At 50.1% G+C, this 18,403-nt stretch overlaps 2 protein-coding genes and 1 non-coding gene across 4 annotated transcripts in view; all 3 read right to left on the bottom strand.

Annotated features, from left to right (window-relative positions):
* The window catches only part of CHUK (component of inhibitor of nuclear factor kappa B kinase complex), a 31,358-nt gene extending 24,176 nt beyond the window's left edge, over positions 1-7,182 (bottom strand). Inside the window, exons 1-4 of the mRNA XM_065638680.1 lie at positions 6,979-7,182; positions 6,805-6,899; positions 4,189-4,303; positions 2,328-2,397 (exon numbers count right to left, since the gene is read on the bottom strand). Of these exons, the coding sequence (XP_065494752.1) occupies positions 2,328-2,397; positions 4,189-4,303; positions 6,805-6,899; positions 6,979-7,131 (433 nt within the window). The 5' untranslated portion in view covers positions 7,132-7,182. The remainder of the gene's footprint in view (positions 1-2,327; positions 2,398-4,188; positions 4,304-6,804; positions 6,900-6,978) is intronic.
* Positions 7,183-7,218: 36 nt separating this feature from the next.
* On the bottom strand, positions 7,219-18,336 carry CWF19L1 (CWF19 like cell cycle control factor 1). 2 transcript variants are annotated; one of them, XM_065638681.1, is made up of 14 exons: positions 18,284-18,336; positions 18,106-18,190; positions 17,687-17,765; positions 16,015-16,116; positions 15,029-15,243; positions 13,375-13,493; positions 12,625-12,709; positions 11,635-11,775; positions 11,152-11,263; positions 10,593-10,672; positions 9,914-10,123; positions 9,026-9,145; positions 7,450-7,547; positions 7,219-7,367 (listed from the first exon to the last, which is right to left on the bottom strand). In XM_065638681.1, exons 1-14 carry the CDS (start codon positions 18,304-18,306, stop codon positions 7,223-7,225), a joined length of 1,614 nt encoding a protein of 537 aa, XP_065494753.1. In that variant the 5' UTR covers positions 18,307-18,336; the 3' UTR covers positions 7,219-7,222. The 2 variants fall into 2 exon arrangements, with proteins under 2 accessions (XP_065494753.1, XP_065494754.1); XM_065638682.1 differs by lacking the exons at positions 15,029-15,243; positions 16,015-16,116; positions 17,687-17,765; positions 18,106-18,190; positions 18,284-18,336 and having other exon boundaries at positions 11,635-11,758; positions 13,375-13,466.
* Positions 9,312-9,453, bottom strand: LOC135991218 (small nucleolar RNA SNORA12). The gene has a single exon (XR_010606501.1). It is a non-coding gene; the product is annotated as a small nucleolar RNA SNORA12 (small nucleolar RNA).
* Positions 18,337-18,403: the final 67 nt, after the last annotated feature.

The following is an 18,403-nucleotide window of genomic DNA, read 5'->3' on the forward strand; positions in this document are numbered from 1 at the left end:
TGGGGTGCTCAAAGTATTAGGTTGGTGCAAAAGGAATTGCAGTTTTTGCATTGTTGAAATTTGCTGTTTGATATTTGAATACATTCTTAAATAAACATGGTTACGTTATACATCACTGCAATGCGTTTTTCTTGCTCTATGTTTTTTTTGCTACTAACTTATTACTTGCTGTTTATTTTATATTTATTTTAGACTACGGAAATGATTTTAGACAAAAAGCAAATTTGAGCTACTTCCTTATTCGAGTTCAAAATGGGTTGTAAAGCAGTGGAGACAACTCGCAACATCAACAAGGCATTTGGGCCAGAACTGCAAACGAACGTACAGCGCAGTGGTGGTTCAACAAGTTTCGCAAAGGAGATGAGAGCCTTGAAGATGAGGAGTGCAGTGGCCGCCATCGGATGGTGACAACGACCAATAGAGAGCAAACATCAAAGCTGATCCTCTCACAACTACACAAGAAGCTGCTGAAGAGCTCAACGTCGACCTTTCTACAGTTGTTCAGCATTTGAAGCAAATTGGAAAGGTGAAAAAGCTTGATAAATAGGTGCCTCAGGAGCTGGATGAAAATAAAAAAAAATGGTCGTTTTGAAGTGTCGCTTTCTCTTATTCTATGCAGGAAGATGTGCTGGGGAGGCTCACGTTGGACATGAGGAAAAGGTTCTTCACCCAGAGGGTGCTGGACACTGGAACAGGCTCCCCAGGGAGGTGTCACGGCCCCAAGCCTGACAGTGTTCAAGAAGAGACTGGACAACGTCCTCAGACACGCGGTGTGAACTGTGGGGTTGTCCTGTGCAGGGACAGGAGTTGGACTCGATGAACCCTGTGGGTCCCTTCCAACTCAAGACATTCTATGATTCTATTATAACAATGAACCATTTCTTGATCAGATTGTGACATGCAACGAAAAGCGGATTTTATACGACAACTAGCGACGACCAGCTCAGTGGCTGGACCAAGAAGAACCTCCAAAGCGCTCCCCAAAGCCAAGCTTGCACCAAAAAAAGTCACGGTCACTGTTTGTTGCTCTGCTGCCGCTCTGATCCACTGCAGCTTTCTGAATCCCGCCCAAACCACCACATCTGAGAAGTCTGCTCAGCAAATCGATGAGACGCACTGAAAACTGCAACGCCTGCAGCCGGCACTGGCCACCAGAAAGGGCCCAATTCCTCCCTGCGACAATGCCTGACCACACGCCACGCAACCAATGCTGCAAAGGTGGAATGAACGAGGCTACAAAGTTTTGCCTCATCTGCCACATTCACCTGAGCTCTCGCCAACCGACCGCCACTTCTTCAAGCATCACGACAACTTTTTGCAGGGAAAACGCTTTCGCAACCAGCAGGATGCAGAAAATGCTTTCTAAGAATTCATCAAATCCCAAAACACGGATTTTTATGCTACAGGAAAAAAAACTTGTTTGTTATTGGCAAAAATGTGTTGATTGTAATGGTTCCTATTTTGATTACTAAAGATGTGTTTGAGCCCAGTTACAGTGATTTAAAATACACAGTCCAAAACCGCAATTACTTCTGCACCAACCTAATAGCCCCATTCTGTCACTCCCACTGCTACAAACAAAATTATGTGATTAGTTTAAGCCAATCTACATGGCAGCTGTCCCCAGAAGGAACAAACTCCCCCAGAGTTCCCAAACTCTGCTTTCTCAGACACAGTTTCCATGGTAGCACAACCATTTATGGCACTGCGTGACTGCTCACCTAATTACCCCTCAGCTGAGAGCAAATCTCACTAGCCACAAGGTTGCTGGACTAGCCAAGGCACGGTTGGCTTCCCCTTCTGCAATGCTCTCACCCACCTTGCCCTCCGCTCCGCTCCACTCCAGGTTATCATCTCCTCTGTACTGTCACCCTGAACAAACAAAATTTCCCTCCTACTAAGCAAACCCTACACAGAGAAGCAACAGGGCAACTCTGGCACTTCTCACATTGGTTATTGCTTTTTTGGCTTGTAAAAGTTACATTCAGGTGACATGCAGTTTGGCATCTCCAGAGCCATGAACAGAAATGAGGTTTGAACAGAAAACTGTGACCTTAAAACAAAAGGTTAAGGTCATAGTTACCTACAACTGACCACTACACAGCTTTTCCAATCCCATTCCACAGAAAGGTTCTTAGTGCAAGCTGCTCGTCCCTGTGATTAGCAGGGATACCAAGTCCTTCCTCTGGAATAGAAACCTGTTTTATTTTAACACCCTGTTCTCATTAGTCTCCTTTACACGGTCAGCTGAAAAAGCAAAATGCCATCACACATAATAAAAAAAAATACACAACATGAGAAAGGCATTAAGGCATTACACTACGTACCAATGTCGCTAAGCAGGGACAGTATTTGACTTTCCTTAAGTCCACAGCAGTTTTCTGGCTTGTTTAGCAACTACAGTAAAGAAAAATATGTTATAGACCACAATGCAACAGCTAACAGTCAAGAACAACATCTTCCATCCCCTGCTGACAGGACACGGGAAACAGGACAGCTCAAATATAGCTCTAGTTGAATGACGTAGTTGGCTTTGTGAAATAAAAGCGTGGGGGAAAAAGAAAACAAAAGGAAAACTCATCGTGCAGAGATGGGGTTGAAAAGAAGATTCGGACTGCTAGAATAGTTCACAAATCATGAAAGCCATCAGAACGCAAATGGGCAAGAGATGCAGGCAGGGCCATATGGCTGCAGGCAATGGAGACCCTGAGGCTCCTGGAATCTGCTCATTCCTCATCTGCTGAAGTTTGGCTTGATGGGATTTGGGAACGCCCCAAATACCTGAAGCAGTAAGTTCTGGGTAGATGAGCTGAACAACAAAGGAGGAGAGGGGCAAAGTCAGAAACCAAGCGCGGAGCCCACAACACCACTCTGAATATGTGTGTGGCGCACAGACAGAAGCCGATGCTTTTCCAGGCTTTATGGAAGACTGCAGATGTGCAATGAGAAATTAATAGCAGTGCAAAATACAAATGATGCCAAGCGAGCATAAGAAGAAGATTTAAAGAGCAGCAGGATCAGAAATAAAAACATGCATCTTTAAGGAACAAAGCATTACATGCAATCAAATTAAATGAAGCATGTTACCTCCTAAATTGTCCCAGCATCTAAGCAACTTCTAAGGATGCATTAGAAATTAAATGATCAAATACTGCATGACAAGTACAGCTAACATGATCCCAAATTTCTTGGCCAGGGTCTCCAACTTACCTTCAAGTAGTCTCAAAACTTTTACTGCAAAAATCAACACGCAAGCGTGACCAAGAACATGGCCAGCTATGTGTTTCCAACACTCAAATGCTATTTTCATATATACCCACATCCTTTTTTTACCAGCCTTAAAATTGACTCTTACAATTGTCCCTACTGTTTTGAACAACTTGAAAACACAAAATGAGGCCCAGTAAGTTACTGATACACCAGCTGCTATCGCAGATATGCAGTTATTGCATTCAACATCTGCTCATGTTCCTCCAGTGGTATTTAACACCCGGAACGGAAACAACAGAAAAATAAGCTTCCTGATCACTTAGATGAGGTGATTTCTAAGCAAACCTTCACCAAAAGGGGTTTGCTTCTTCGCTCCTGTACAAACGGCTGCTTTCTGAATCTGGGTGCAATAGAAAAGGGAGCAGGAACTCTACTGGGCGACAGAGTCGCTGCCTGGAGAGCTACTGAAAGGTTCCTTTGCGCTCGGGTGTCGCTGCTTTGCAGAAGGGCAGTGCCCAGGTCAGCAGGAAACAGCGAAGCCTCTGAAACCCCAGAGGCCCCAGTCCAGGTCTAAAAGGACCCTTCCCTGTGCTGGAAGTGACACAACGTGGGATACATATGAATTAAAACCAGATCAGACTCCAGACAGAGACGCACTGCAGCAAAGCCAAACACGATGGGTGCAATTATCGAGGCGGTGGGAAGTTGTAGTAATGCTAAAGCCATGAAAGGACACACTGCTTCAGGATAAAAGAGATCTGCCCTTGGATTGCTCTGTCCTCAGGTTTCAAAAACACAAGTCTCATTTCCCATGTGTGTTGGTGGTTTTTTTTCCCCACTTTACATTTACTTCTGCACACCTGTACCTAAAAAGAAAAGCACCACAGAACATAACAGGGTTTCACAGACAGCCACAGTTACAGACAAGCATTAACTCCACTTATTTTGCTACATATTGCAAAGCAAAGCAGACGTTACCTTCCGGAGGTCGCCCCCTGAACAATATTCCATCGCCAGCAGAGGAACATCGTTAACCAGAAAGTTCATCTCCTCAGGAACTTCACAGGCTCTTACTACATTGGGATGGTTCAACCTAAGCACAAGGAACGCTGGATGAAAACTCCGACTCCTTTTTTGCAAGAATGAGACAACAAATTTCAACCAACCATGTTTTTACTTTTCAGGTGCAATTTCTGTTCCCCAAATGTATCCTTGCTGGGAAGTACACTCTGCAAACGGCACCCAAATGCACAAAACCCATCCCCTGGGAACGCACAAAACCCATCCCCTGGGAACACACAAATCAGCGATGAGCAGAAGCAACATCCCAAAGTCAAGGTACGGGACTTCGATGATGACAATCTGGGCTCCAGTTCTGAATTCCTGCACATTCCTGGCAAAGTTATTATGTACGTGTCTCTGTTTCTGCATGTGGGGACAGTTTCCCCCCACCCAAGGGTTTCAGAGGAACCTGCTAACACTTGTGGAACTGTAGTAGGGTGGTAGAACCAGGCAGGTGAAACCCACACACAAGGGGAAGGATTAATTTCTGCAACTGAATTCAAACAGCTGCTTCCTGACTGTCTCTAATGCATGTTACTCTTGGGAATAAGAAACATCCAGAAGAAAGTGAAGACAAATTACTGCTGTGTACACCTGCCAAAGCCTCTGGAAGCCACCACAAGCAGCTGTAGCTGTGTGGCTCAGTGCTTGCATTCAGAAAACAGAAATTATGAAAACACTAACGAGAAGAGTGGTCACCAAGCCCTGGCTCGCACACCCAGGTTGCCTGCGAGTGGTTTCCTCCAATGTTAGTGGTCACAGCAAGCGGGCGAGAGTGACGAGAAGGCACAGCAGGAGTTCGGTAAAGCACTATGGAGCACTGCAGACGTTAGTGGGAACAAATCAGAACAAAATAGAGCAGAGTCCCTACTCCCACCAGAAGGATGGAGCATTTCATGCTCTGGAATCTCTTAAGAGGGAAAAGGAACTCTCAGGACAAGGGAACAACTGTGTGAGAGACCAACACTCAGAGCTACCACTGATGTCCGTGAGGACAAACTGGCCGGCTCTGGTTCACAGGTACCTCAGGGTGAGAGGCTGGAGAAGGATGGTGGGCAGCATAGGGTACACAGTTTCTCATGAGAAAGCATTAGGAGATGTTCTTCTGTACATGTGACAGAGAAAAAAAAAATCCTAACTCCCCGGTTTGCTACATTAGAGATGCACACACTGCATGTATGGGGTCACGCAGGTGCTCTCATGTCACGACACTCAAACTCAGCACACCGCACAGTGCAAGTTTGGAGGAATTCAGGATGGACAAACAGCCCAGGCAGCACAAGAGTGCCAGGGGTTTGGATGTCACCAGGTCCCAAGCCAAGACATCAAGTAGTACACTGGAGGAGAAGCACTTGCACATCCTGGGATGACATACAAACCAGCGCAGAGCCGTGAAGTACCAGGGAGACCCTCACCCTGGCTGGTTCAGAGGCTGAAGCCCCAGCTGTCCCCATGCCCCGGCTGGCTCAGGGGCTGCCTGTCCCCACACCCGCAGCCCGGCTGGTTCGGGTGCTGGGGGTCTGGCTGTCCCCACACCCTGGTGCCCCCACTGCAGCTGGTTCAGGGCCACTGGGCTTTGCTCGTCCCCACACCCCGGCTGGTTCAGGGGCTGAAGCCCCTGCTGTCCCCACACCCCGGCTGGTTCAAGGGCTGAAGCCCTCACTGTCCCCACACCCTGGTCCCTCAGCTCGGCCGGTTCAGGGGCTGAAGCCCCCGCTGTCCCCACACCCCGGCCGGTTCAGGGGCTGAAGCCCCTGCTGTCCCCACACCCCGGCTGGTTCAAGGGCTGAAGTCCCCGCTGTCCCCACACCCCGGCTGGTTCAAGGGCTGAAGCCCTCACTGCCCCCACACCGGTCCCTCAGCTCGGCCGGTTCAGGGGCTGAAGTCCCCGCTGTCCCCACACCCCGGCTGGTTCAAGGGCTGAAGCCCTCACTGCCCCCACACCGGTCCCTCAGCTCGGCCGGTTCAGGGGCTGAAGTCCCCACTGTCCCCACATCCCGGCTGGTTCAGCGGCTGAAGTCCCCACTGTCCCCACATCCCGGCTGGTTCAGGGGCTGAAGCCCCCGCTGTCCCCACACCCTGGTCCCCTCATTGCAGCTGGTTCAGGGCCACTGGCCTCTGGTTGTCCCCACACCCGGGTCCCTCAGGCGCCTGGTTCAGGGTCTCAAGTCCCCGCTGTCCCCACGCCCCGGCCGGTTCAGGGGCTGAAGCCCCCGCTGTCCCCACGCCCCGACCGGTTCAGGGGCTGAAGTCCCCGCTGTCCCCACATCCCGGTCCCTCAGCTTGGCCGGTTCAGGGTCTCAAGCCCCCGCTGTCCCCACGCCCCGGACGGTTCAGGGGCTGAAGCCCCCGCTGTCCCCACGCCCCGGCCGGTTCAGGGGCTGAAGCCCCCGCTGTCCCCACGCCCCGGTCCCCTCATTGCAGCTGGTTCAGGGCCACGGGGCTCTGTTTGTCCCCACGTCCCGGTCCCTGAGCCCGGCCGGTCCAGGCCGCCGGGCCCGGGCAGCGCCGTGCCGGGCGTTCCGCACTCACTTCTTCATGATCTCGATCTCGTGGCACCATCGGTCCTTGTTCTTGACGCTGAGCTCCAGCCGGCAGGACTTGATGGCCACCCGGGCGCCCGAGTCCTGCGGGACACAGCGCCGTCAGCCGCCCCGGCCCGGCCCGGCCCTGCCCGCCCCGGCCCCCGCCGCCGCACGGCCGCACCTGGTGCTGGTACAGACCGACGTTACCGAACCCGCCGGTGCCCAGGCGCTCCCGCATCTCCCAGGGCCCGCAGCCGCCCGCCGGCTGCCCCCGCAGCGCCGCCCCGCCGGGGGCCCGCTCCCCGCCGGGCCCGGGGGGGCCGCCCCGCTCCATCGCCGCAGCCACTCGGGGCCACCGAGACTCCGCCTTTATTGCCGCGTCACCGCCCGCGCCCGCGCGTCCCTCGCCGCCGTCAGCGCCGCCGTCAGCCCCGCAGGGCGAAGTCGAAGGGCTGGAAGTCCCGGCGGAAAGCGCGGGCCTGCGCCGCCTCCTCCGCCCGCTCCGCCGCGCAGCGCCGCCAGTCCGCCCGCTGCGGCAGCGCCAGCAGCGCCGCGCTCGCCAGCACCGCCCTGCAACACAGCGCGGCAGCGGCTCGTCAGCGCCGCGGCGGCAGCCGGCGCGCCGGCCGCGGGGCCCGGGGGGCGCACCCACCTGCCGAAGTGCAGCGGGAAGCGGCCGCGGATGCGGTGGAACAGCTTCTCCCCCGTGTCCAGCTCCACGTAGAAGTAGGGGGTGCCCGGCTGCGCCACCTGCGGGGCATGAGATGTGGGGATCGGGGGGGTGAGACAGGGATGGGGGGGTGAGACAGGGATCGGGGGGTGAGATGTGGGGTTCGGGGGGGTGAGACAGGGATCGGGGGGATGAGATGTGGGGTTCGGGGGCATGAGATGAGGGGATCGGGGGGGGGATGAGACAGGGATTGGGGGGGATGAGATGTGGGGATCGGGGGGTGAGATGTGGGGATCAGGGGGTGAGATGTGGGGATCAGGGGGATGAGACAGGGATCGGGGGGATGAGATGTGGGGATCGGGGGGATGAGATGTGGGGATCGGGGGGATGAGATGTGGGGATCGGGGAGGATGAGACAGGGATCAGGGGGTGAGATGTGGGGATCGGGGGGGATGAGATGTGGGGATCGGGGGGGATGAGACAGGGATCGGGGAGTGAGATGTGGGGATCGGGGGGTGAGATGTGGGGATCGGGGGGGATGAGATGTGGGGATCGGGGAGGAGGAGATGTGGGGATCTGGGGGATGAGATGTGGGGATCGGGGGGGATGAGACGGGGATCGGGGGGGAGGAGATGTGGGGATCTGGGGGATGAGATGTGGGGATCGGGGGGATGAGATGTGGGGATCGGGGGGGACTGCGGACCCCCGCCCACTCCCGCAGCACCAGCTCTGGTACCCCAGCCCAGAGCAGGTTTTTGGAAAAGAGCAGCTGTCTCCTGACCAGAGAGGCATTTCTCAGAAACTGGGCGAAACCAAGCGGCCAGCCCCAAACTACATCGGTGGCTGATGTCAAAGCGTAACATCCAGGGGACAATGAAGCAAGGGATCGCTTCCTGCTGGAATCCCCAGTGCAGGATGCACACAGGGCACTACTTGTAGTATTTGTTGTGGTTTAGCTCTGCAGTTACCACTACAGAGTTGTTAAATGGGAGAGCCAAGCAGCTCTAATCATTCTTACCCTGAGCTAAGCCATCCTGTACTAATACGGCCCATTTTTAGAGGAAGGAAAGCATGTGAAGGGACAACACACACATTTCTGGGCCAAGAAATCAGCCGCTAAGCTTGCCAACATGGGTTTCGATAGCCACAACAGGCATGCACATGTGCTATTTCTGGCTCCCACTGCAGAAGAGGTCTCCCTGTGAGCGCTGAACACAAAGGAAAAACCCCAGTGTCACTACTGACTCATTTCTCAGGAAGATTTCTTTCAAATTCTTATCCAGGGGAATGTAAAACTACCTGATGTGCAGCGGCACTGAAAGGGTTTGGTATCAGAAGGCATGAATTCAGCAAGCCCTGCGAGTAGCTGGAATAATTTTCAGATAAGCAACGTATCTGTTGTTCACAGGAACTTCACCCAGAGCAGAATACATCTGGCACATCTCCAGATCAAGTCTACAATGGTCTGTCTCCAACAGCTTAGCCCCATCACACAACATGACCTCAGCCTAGGCAGGCCAAAGGGAAAGTAAATAACAGGTGAAATTTTGTCTCGTACTTGCGTGATATCTGAGTGCTCTGGGATCTCTAATAATTCAATCTGTTGTTCCTGTGCCTGGGCAATAAAGATCTCTTTAATGTCTTCGGAAGTACAGTGGTCCAATGGGACAGGAACCACCTAGAGAAGGACAACAGTTCCGTAAAAAGAAGAAAAGACAAAAAAAACCACTAGCAGAAAGCAATCAGTCCATCACTGGAGCTGGTGCGCTCCTCAGTACCGCTCAGCATCATCAAACAAGACAGGTGAGCACCTGCCTGTACAGGCTTAAACTTATGAGGTTTTCTTCTGTAGGAGCTGAACAAAAAGCTGAAAACTAAAAGCTTGAAAAAGTTCTCAGCACAGCTGTCTCCTTTCTGATCTCTGTGGTAGTTTAAGGCCGCTCTGATATTGTTACAGATCTGCCAAAGACAGAAACCACCACAATAAACCCCTAATGATTGACACACAAGGATTTTAAAAAAAAAAAAAAGTCAAATCAAAGGGCTTGTACTGGTAGACAATGACCAGAGTTCTGCATATATATTTAGATTTTCAGCCTACTTCAGTTACAAATGTGAGCAGCACAGTTCACGTGCCAGCGTGAGCCGATCAGAGTGAGAGCGAGGTTTTGCAACTTCTCTTTTTAATCAGTTCCACAAGGTTTTCCTCACTCACTCAACACAACCAACACGGTGCTGCTGTAACGGGAAGAATTAAAGGACTGTGGCAGAACCAGCACACGGTTTTATTTTTGCTCTGGCTCTATCTGTGTGTGTAGGACAACTTCTCTCCATGCTCTGGGAAGGCACAGAATAAAGAGGGAAATGTGAAGGTGAGCTTTCACTTTCAGCTCCTTTGCAGATAAGTGCAAGTTTATATTCTCCCAAGGTGCCACTAAAACCATACCTGTAACTGCAGATGCTGACTCCTATAGTTTCTTTCAAATAGGACATATCTCTTTCCCTTACTTCTGAAAAATTCCTTTAGCGCAGACTTGTACTTGGTCACTTCTTCCACCACCTCTGCGGACAAGTCGACCACTGACTGATAGTGCCCAATAGGCAAAATCAAGACGTGATCGGGCAACAAGCCACCTTTGGCCAGGGCAAGATAGCACTGGAAAAATGAAACAATACACACCAGTTACTCACGGCAAGCAGCATGCACTTACCATGCTGTGGAAATTTACTCTCTGGCTGCATTCTGAGTATCCCCCAGCCTAGTGATTCTGCCCTGGGAACAGGGAAGTCTTCTCCTCTATGTCACTTATTAGGCATTCTTTATCGGCAATTTATTAATTACTAGAGGAATGAGAAAGACAGGGTGACTGCTAAGGGGCAAAAAAAAAAAAAGCACTTGTGAATGCCAGAGAATGCCTTGTCTGTAGGAAAGCAGCCGAGTGAACTTCACCCCTGTAGCTAGAATTGCTTCCTATGACAAGAAAATCCACTTCAGCTTCAAATCCACAATCAGCTTCAAATAAAGTTTGTTTTTTAAGATTTAAAATTGGAGACTGTTATTTTCTATTGCTGTGTCTCAGCACGATTCTGCTGTCAAATAGCAAAGAACGTGCTGCGGTACTTACATGCGTGCCGATACTAACAACCAAGTGCTTCTCAACTTCTGGGCTGGCAAGGCAGAACCAGCAGGGCCCCGTGGGCTGGGCTTTATTGGGAAAGAGAAACAAGTGTTATAGCACAAGGCTTATTTGTCAGAACAAGCAATGGATCTGGAAGAGCTGTTATTTTCCAGCCACCCTTGCCAGCTGATGAAGTGCTGAAGGTGTCAGAAGGACACAGCTCCCGGAAGCAGATCTGGGCAGAGAACTGGTGCCTTTGGGAAATTCCAACATTTCTAAAGAGGCACAACTGCAGTAATGCTGTCACTTAGAAGTCACGATCCTTAAGGATTTAATTTCAATTTCTTCAAGTCAGGCAAACTCTGATGGGTTTTACAGCACAGAAATATAGAGGTAATGGAAGGGCCTCCTCCCTTCCCAGTTTCATTAATATTTCGTGAACTCACAGCACAGAACAACTAAAGTGACAAAGCATGTTGGCAAGCTGACATGCACAGCTCAACAGCTTGAGAAAAATGAAGAGTGAGATGGTCCAACGCTCAGGAAAAAGCATCTGCATACTTACGGGGTTTTTTGGCTTGCTTAGGTTGGGAGTTCCCTCTCTCCTTCCTATCTGAAGGACGTTTCTTTCCCTGATGCTTGTTCAAATCAAAGAAAAACTGACAAGCTGGTTCTTCCTGTTTAGAAAAAGAAAACTGAAGTCTGTTATAACTGCATCAGAGAGTCACAGTACGTACAAGAATTTGCTTTTTCCTGAAGAGGCATGTAACCACCTTTGGAAAGCATCAACAGTGAAAGCATCAATATCCTGGAACAGAATGAATTGAGCTCCTTTTGATACAGCCCAGGATATGGTTGGCTAAAGGGGCAAACTGTAACAAACTCCCTCGCATTGCACCTATACAATTTGGTTGATGCAAACAGTTTCCACAGAACCCTTAGTATTTTGGAAAGAAATATTCCAAGGTTAAAGCCAAACGCTGTTTTAAGCTCCGTGAGCTCAGGGAGTGAAACTGGAGTGCACAAGCAGGGGAGAAGGCAGCGGTACCTCTGCACACAGAGGCGCTTTGGTCTTCTGTGCCTCCTTCCGTGATTTTCGGTACGGATTTTCTGTGACGTCCTGTGGCTGTTTCACCAGCTCTGCTGGGTCCATCGAGCTCATTGGCACAATGCTGAAAGCGTAGAGATACTAGAACAAAAACAGACATCTGAAATGCAAGAAGCTTTTGCCATAACTGCAACTCTGAAGAGGTCAGCTGTGACCTAAGCCGTCCTGAAATGGTAACACACAACTTAGCACTGCAAGAACTCAGCAAAGCAGTGTTTAAGCTATGGAAAGACATGAAAAATGTGCTCCCTGGGCCAGTCTGCTGTGTAGTGCAACCAAGAGTTTATGGAGCACTTCCAAGTGGCTCACTCCTTTCACTTTCAGGAAAGACCTTTTTGAAAAGCAGCTGTGTATCCTACTTGCAAAAAACCCAGCCTTGATCCTTGCCTGTTTCCAGGCCTTCTTTCTGTCCGGAACTCCTGGACCTTTTTTTGTTACCAGGCCTAGTTCCTATGCCTTCTTAGCCACTACCAACCTGTCCCTTTATACCAACATTCTGTAACTTTCTTAAGGGGAGAAGAGAAACAGGTTAAAAACAAACCACCAAACAACCAGCCCCTTCCTGTCCCAGAAGTTTTGTTCTGTGATTTAGAAGGGTTCCTTTGGAATTTTGCTTCCTTCTTAAAGCAGGCAATGTGAACAGAACATCTGTAAAGCAGCTGGGGAAGAGGAAGGAATAACACCTTTCTAACCACTTTCCTCTGCAGTTGTGTTCGAACAGGTAGTGAAGAACACAGGTGCCTCAGAGCAAGTTTTGCAGCCCTTAACCTTCTGACATCATGGGCAAAAGGTATCTCTTCCTCAAGTGAGCCAGATCCCTCCACTTCAGTCAAGCTTTTAAGTTACGGACGCTGTCCTCCACCTAGCCAAAGCTGGGCTTACTGCCCTATTACTTGTACTTGAAAAAAGAAGATTCAAAAGCATCAGTACCTTTTTCTTGCTTGTGTTGCCAACATCAGCAAGCGCAATAAACCTGCTCACGTGCTGCGGGGTCTCCTGTAGCACTGTGTGATTTCTGTAAGGAAGCAAAACACAGCTGTACTGCCAGACACGATATCGAAAAGGACAGTGGGAAAACCACGTGTCCTCCGTGAATCTGCTCAGGCAGCACCTCAGCCAGAGTCTTTGGCCAAGAACAAGGAGGCCTGAGGACAGAAAGAGTCCCAAGACCTAAAAGCAAACAGCTGCACAGACCAAAATGACATCTCGTTGCAGCCTGAAAGCAGCTACATCTTTAAAGCGTTTCCTGTGGAAAGGATAGTAATCTTTCCCAATGTTAACATGATGTGTAGGTTGTTCTGACACCTGCCTTATGTCACTAGTCACATTTTCTGTACAACGTTATGACTAAAGACAGCAGACTCTTCACTACACAAGAGCTTTGCCGTGATACATTTTCAGAGATACACTCCTGAATTGGGCTGAACACTGTTTAAATGTGACCCAGGGCAACTACTTTGGCATTAGATTCACAACGATGTCCTCAGACAAGCGCTGTCAGCAATGGCATAGTTTTCAAGGCAGCAGGAATTACAGTAATAAGATGGATCTGAGAAACAATCTTGACCCTGTGTTGGGGCTGGATGACTTAATAAAATTATTTTAAAGTTGTCCTCCTGTGTTCTTTAAAAAGTGAACTCCTATTGGAAAAGAAATGGGATTTCACATGGTCTTACAAACCTGTAAGGAAGTCTTTCATAATAGGCCTTCTCCAGCCCGGCAAAGTGGTACCTTGGTTTGAGACTTGCAGCTAGATCAGATACTAAGTTGGAGCCACATTTTTTGGTATCAATTTCTCCCTGCGAAATACAAACCAAGATTTATTTAAAAAAACCCCAAACTGTCAGACTGCAGAGAAAATAAACAGTTTTATACAGAACAGCATGCTGGAAATGTAGAGACTGATGGTAGTGGTCACCACTGCCTGGAAGTGAAAAAAAACCTCAAAGGGGCTTGATCTCTTATCAGCCACCAGAGCCTACTCATTTATGTATTCTGTGTACACAGGGTTTGCAACCACTTGTTTCATCAATCCAAGTTTGTCATATTGTCCTCCTCTGGGTCTTGCAAAGCCAGGGCAGCACAGAGCCAGTTCGGCAGACACCAACAGATGTCAAAGTCATCAAGACAAATTTTGACCACATGCCCAGGGCACCGAAACTTTAGTGCATGAGTCAGGCGAACAAGAAAGCTCTGAGGAAGCGTAATTCTATCCCGCTCCCATCCCTGAGAAGTCAGAGCAAAACTCCAGGGAGTTAGTTCTCATCCATGCAGACTAGCTCCTCACACCAGTTTTGCTGGAAGAGAAACTTCTGGTGACAAAGAGCAAGAGACCTGATTGTTCATTCCTCAAACTTCCCACTTTGTTTGACGGGATTTTGGGGTCTGGGTCTCAGTGCACAAGGGAATCTCCAAGACTGAAATCCTCGGGTCTAAAGCACACACTCCAACTAGATGCATGTTTGAATACAAGCACTATTAATATACTCCGCTGTTAACCCAAGCGAGTACATTTTCAGAAAACTCATGCCAAGGAAGCCAAGTGTGGAATGATACACTGAACTACTACAGAGAATCCCCAAGGGAACTCTTGAGACCTGAGTTTTCTTTTTAAGCCAGAACATCCCTACAACCTGCTTCTCTCCAACTCCCTAGGATAGTGGGGTCGTTTGTTTTTTTGGTTTTTTGGAGGAGGGGCACAGATGAAGGAGGGTTCTTCATGCTTTTAGACTGAAGATTCTATCTGTTTTGGCATGTCGGAAGATACTGAGCGGAAGCAAAAATTGTACTTCTGCGATGGTCCGTGGCCTTGCTCACCAGGAAAGTTTCAGATCGCCTTAATTTATGACTGGAAAGTCACTTCTGCTGAGGAACATTAACAACAGAAAACTAAACACAGGCAAAACAACATCCTCAAAAGCCAGACAGTGGAAGAACCAGACCATTTTGTACAGCTGGCTGATATGCAACGAAATAAACACCAAAATACTTTAAAAGTTTTGAAGTGGAGAGAAAGAACGGTATTAAAGAACTTGAAAAGCACAGCATTCCACACCAGAGACTAGCAGCATTGTTTCAGAACACTTGTGACGAGGTGAAAGCTATTGACTGTGATTTTTCAGGCAGGGACAGATAAAACACCCTGAAGTTGAAGTTTCACAAATGCCCCTTCCCATTTGGAAGGAGAACCAGAACATCCACTGTCCGTTTTTTCACTCTCAGCTTTCTCAAGCACTCAGAGGTGGCCCAATAGCCCAAATTGCCACAGCAAGGAGAAAGGCAATCTTGTGTTAAATCCATCTGGAAACTCATCCCAGCAGAAAACAACACTTACCGCACTGTTGCCAAAAGTCCCCACATCTCTGGGCCAGGGGGACGTCAGCAATATATCCACACCTTTGAAGTTTGGGGTTGATAACAAAGACGTTTTTAATTCTGCCACATCCTTTGCACTGAAGCTGTAGGCAGGAGCTGGCTCGTCCTGGGCCTCGGTACCGCTCAGGTAGGCGATCTGCAGTCCAGAAGTGCCGCTGTAAAGACCTCGACGGCCTGCGTTAATACACAGGCACGCACTTGAGATGGAGACACTGCAAGTAAACCTCTTGGTCGCCTGACTGAGGACCAAACTCAGAAATCCTGCCTTAGTTCTGAAACTATCCCTACAGACAGCTCGCTTTCTGTGCCCGTAAACTGCGGTCAAGACCCGTCTTAGTGCAATGGCTCAAACCCTGCCTGTGGTGAAGCAGCTGCTCAGACAAGCCCCAGTCTTCTCTCCTTGCTGCCATCTTGCTTCCCAAAAATCCACAGCAAAAGCCGGTTATGAAGGCTGAGTAAAACCAGCCAATTGCAAGTGCCTTTACGTGCCAGGTGGCATTCTAGAAATAAACTAGTTTTTCCTTTTAGCTTTGCTACAGTCTCATTACCTTTAAAGATGACACTTCTTACCTCTGCTGCTCCAGTACAGCCTCGGAGCACAGCAAAGTCATACTTCAGGTAGGAAACCTTTCCCACACAAAGACAGGCATGCTATGGGAATTAGATATTCTCCAAGAACAGGATCTCTCAAACACTCCTCCTTTTGGTTAGCAAGTTCAGCGTTAGAAAACAACCAAAAAGCAGGGTTCTCTTTCACATTTTACATAGCAGATTGTATCAGCCTTTCAAGATTAAGTCCAACTCTAGTCTGAACCCTAGAATAAGAAATGTCACCTTAAATTTCCAGAAAAAGGAAGGGCTTTGAAGTGGGAAGATCAGAAACTGTTAATCAAAGCACCACCAGGCAAATGCACATCTCTTGTCACAAACCACCTGCAGCCTTACCTAAATAAGTGATGTTCTCAGCTAATTCGCAGCCGCTGACGTCTGGAAAATAGCTCACGGTCTCTTGGTCGTTAGCGCCAAGCACGTAGGTTGGAATTGGAGCTGAGGAAGAAAACCACACAGCGGGCGGTCTGCTTCAATTCAAGGACACTAGCACAAGTTCAGCCCACGTTTACGAGGAGTCCCACCCATTCCTACAGACCCCCCCACCACACTTTGGCAGCGTCCAGAGGAGCGATCAGCACAGAACAAGAAACCATCCAAAAGTCCCCAAGCCCGCTACAGCACCAGCGGAGAATAACCTCTGCGTTAACTCCAACTTGCTCCACTGCCCACATAAGATCAGCTCCAAACAATCCATAGCCATAAAAACATGGGTCTTCCCTGGGCAGTGCTAAGTAAACACCAAAGCACAAGGAGATTCAGTTTAAGCTGATCTAAATTTGTATGGCTATCAAAAAACTGAAAACCATTGATGTTTTAGGGGAAAAGCTCAAGTTCATCAGCTTTTTGATTCACTTGGTAGAAGAAATTGTTGCATGACTTTACCTAGAACTGGTGGATATAATAAAAAAATAGCAATGGGAAGTACCAGTTTTAATTTCTCTATGGCTAAGTGATCAATAAAAATTCATTTCTCCAAACAGCCGAAGTCAGATCTTTTCAAGCTACTAAAAGCTAGAAAAAGCAATGAGCGATGTCAGAGACAGCTCCCATAGATTTCCTGGCAGACCAGCATATCAGTAGCTGGTCAGCAGGTCATGGAATAAAAACCAGCAGTGGTTTCCTATTTAAGAAGGGAGAGCAGCAGCCATACAGCAGCTCTGCTACAGCTACAACTGCTTGAAATTCCAGCTCCCACAGCCAGAAGATACAGGAGATTGCTTTCAGTTGCAGAGTTTGAAATCCCTACAAGTGGCTGAAAACCAAAATGAAGTGACATGAGTCTTATTTGTGTCTATGTGTGTATAGGTGAGGTTCTAAGCTATGGATTTTTTTCAACAGTTCGAAGGGTAAAGGCAACTCAAGTGAGGATGAGCAAAAATGCTTCAGCGTGGGGAAGACTCTGCTGTTTTAACACCTGCTCTCCCTGCACGTGCAGGAGAGCTTCCTTGGGCAGCGGTGTTGAAACCAGTAACAGTTCTCCTTATATTCTCATAGCAACAGGAGCACAAGGCAGCACGCCTCGCCATGCTACCTCCTCAGCCACAAGGAGCAAACGGGACAATCCTCATCCAGATGGCTCACGCAGACGCACAAACGAGCGGGGGATAACTGGGGGAAACATCTTCAGCACAAGGGCTATGGGGACCACGGAGGAATGGGCAAATCCATCCCCTTCGGAGAGCTTTCTGGTCTCTGTGGCTGCAGGATACACGCTACCTACGGCTACAAACAGCGCTGGCCAGATGAGCCAGGCACAGACCTCCATGCCCAAAAAACAGGCAGGCCACTTGGACACACACACCTTTGTGATTCTGAGTCCGAGAGCCTGACAGAAATGAGTTTTGGTTTAAAACAAACCCATCATTCCCTCCTGTGTGGAGTTCTCCCGCTTGTTATACAGTACACCACGTAACTGCGGCTTCTGAGTTCAGAAACACCCCGCGACGAGAGAGCAAAGTGGGTCGCAAAACCGGGCGATCGCCCACGAGTGACATCGCTTCCTTACCTTTCTTGGCCCCTGTGCGATACTCTGCCCATTCCGCCTCTGAAGCGGCGCCGAAGAAACTCCCGACGCACAAAAGCATCTAGAAAAAACATCGGAGAGAGCGCCAACAGCCATCCGACCAGAGCCGCGACACCCGCCGGCTTTTCCACCCGCGTGGCGCGCCGTCACGACGCGGCGCCACGCAGAGCTTTATGAGCCCGGTGTCACACACACAACGGCGCTGGCGGGTTTCACCGTGACGGGGCGGGGGGGTTCAACACCACAGGGGGACAGCTGCCGCCTCGCAGGTCGCGGCTCCAGTGCCAGATAAGGGGGCTGCACAGGCCCCTTGTACCACGGGCAGAGTGAGGGAGGCCCGACCCCGCCCAAGCCCCCCGGGCCCCCCGCCGTGTCCCCCCGGGGTCCCCCCACGGCCTTACATCGAAGAGGCCGCTCTTGCCCTGGACGGCGCGGACCCGCCCGAAGAGAGCGTCCAGCCGCCCCTCCACGTCTCCGCACGCCAGCCTGCGGGACACGGCGGGACACGGCGTGTCAGCGGCCGCACGGTCCCACCGCCCCACATCCCTCCCTCCCGCCCGCCCGGCCCGTTCCTCTCACACGCGTAGCGGCGCCGCCGCCATGCCGGGAGCGCTCGGCCCGGAAACGCCGCCCGACGCTACAGCGCCCCCCCGCGGCCTGGAGGGGAAGGAAGGGCGGCGCTGCCCGGTGCGCTGCTCA

This window comes from Caloenas nicobarica, chromosome 7 (genome assembly GCF_036013445.1).
Source record: "Caloenas nicobarica isolate bCalNic1 chromosome 7, bCalNic1.hap1, whole genome shotgun sequence".
In the NCBI taxonomy this organism is placed as follows: domain Eukaryota; kingdom Metazoa; phylum Chordata; class Aves; order Columbiformes; family Columbidae; genus Caloenas; species Caloenas nicobarica.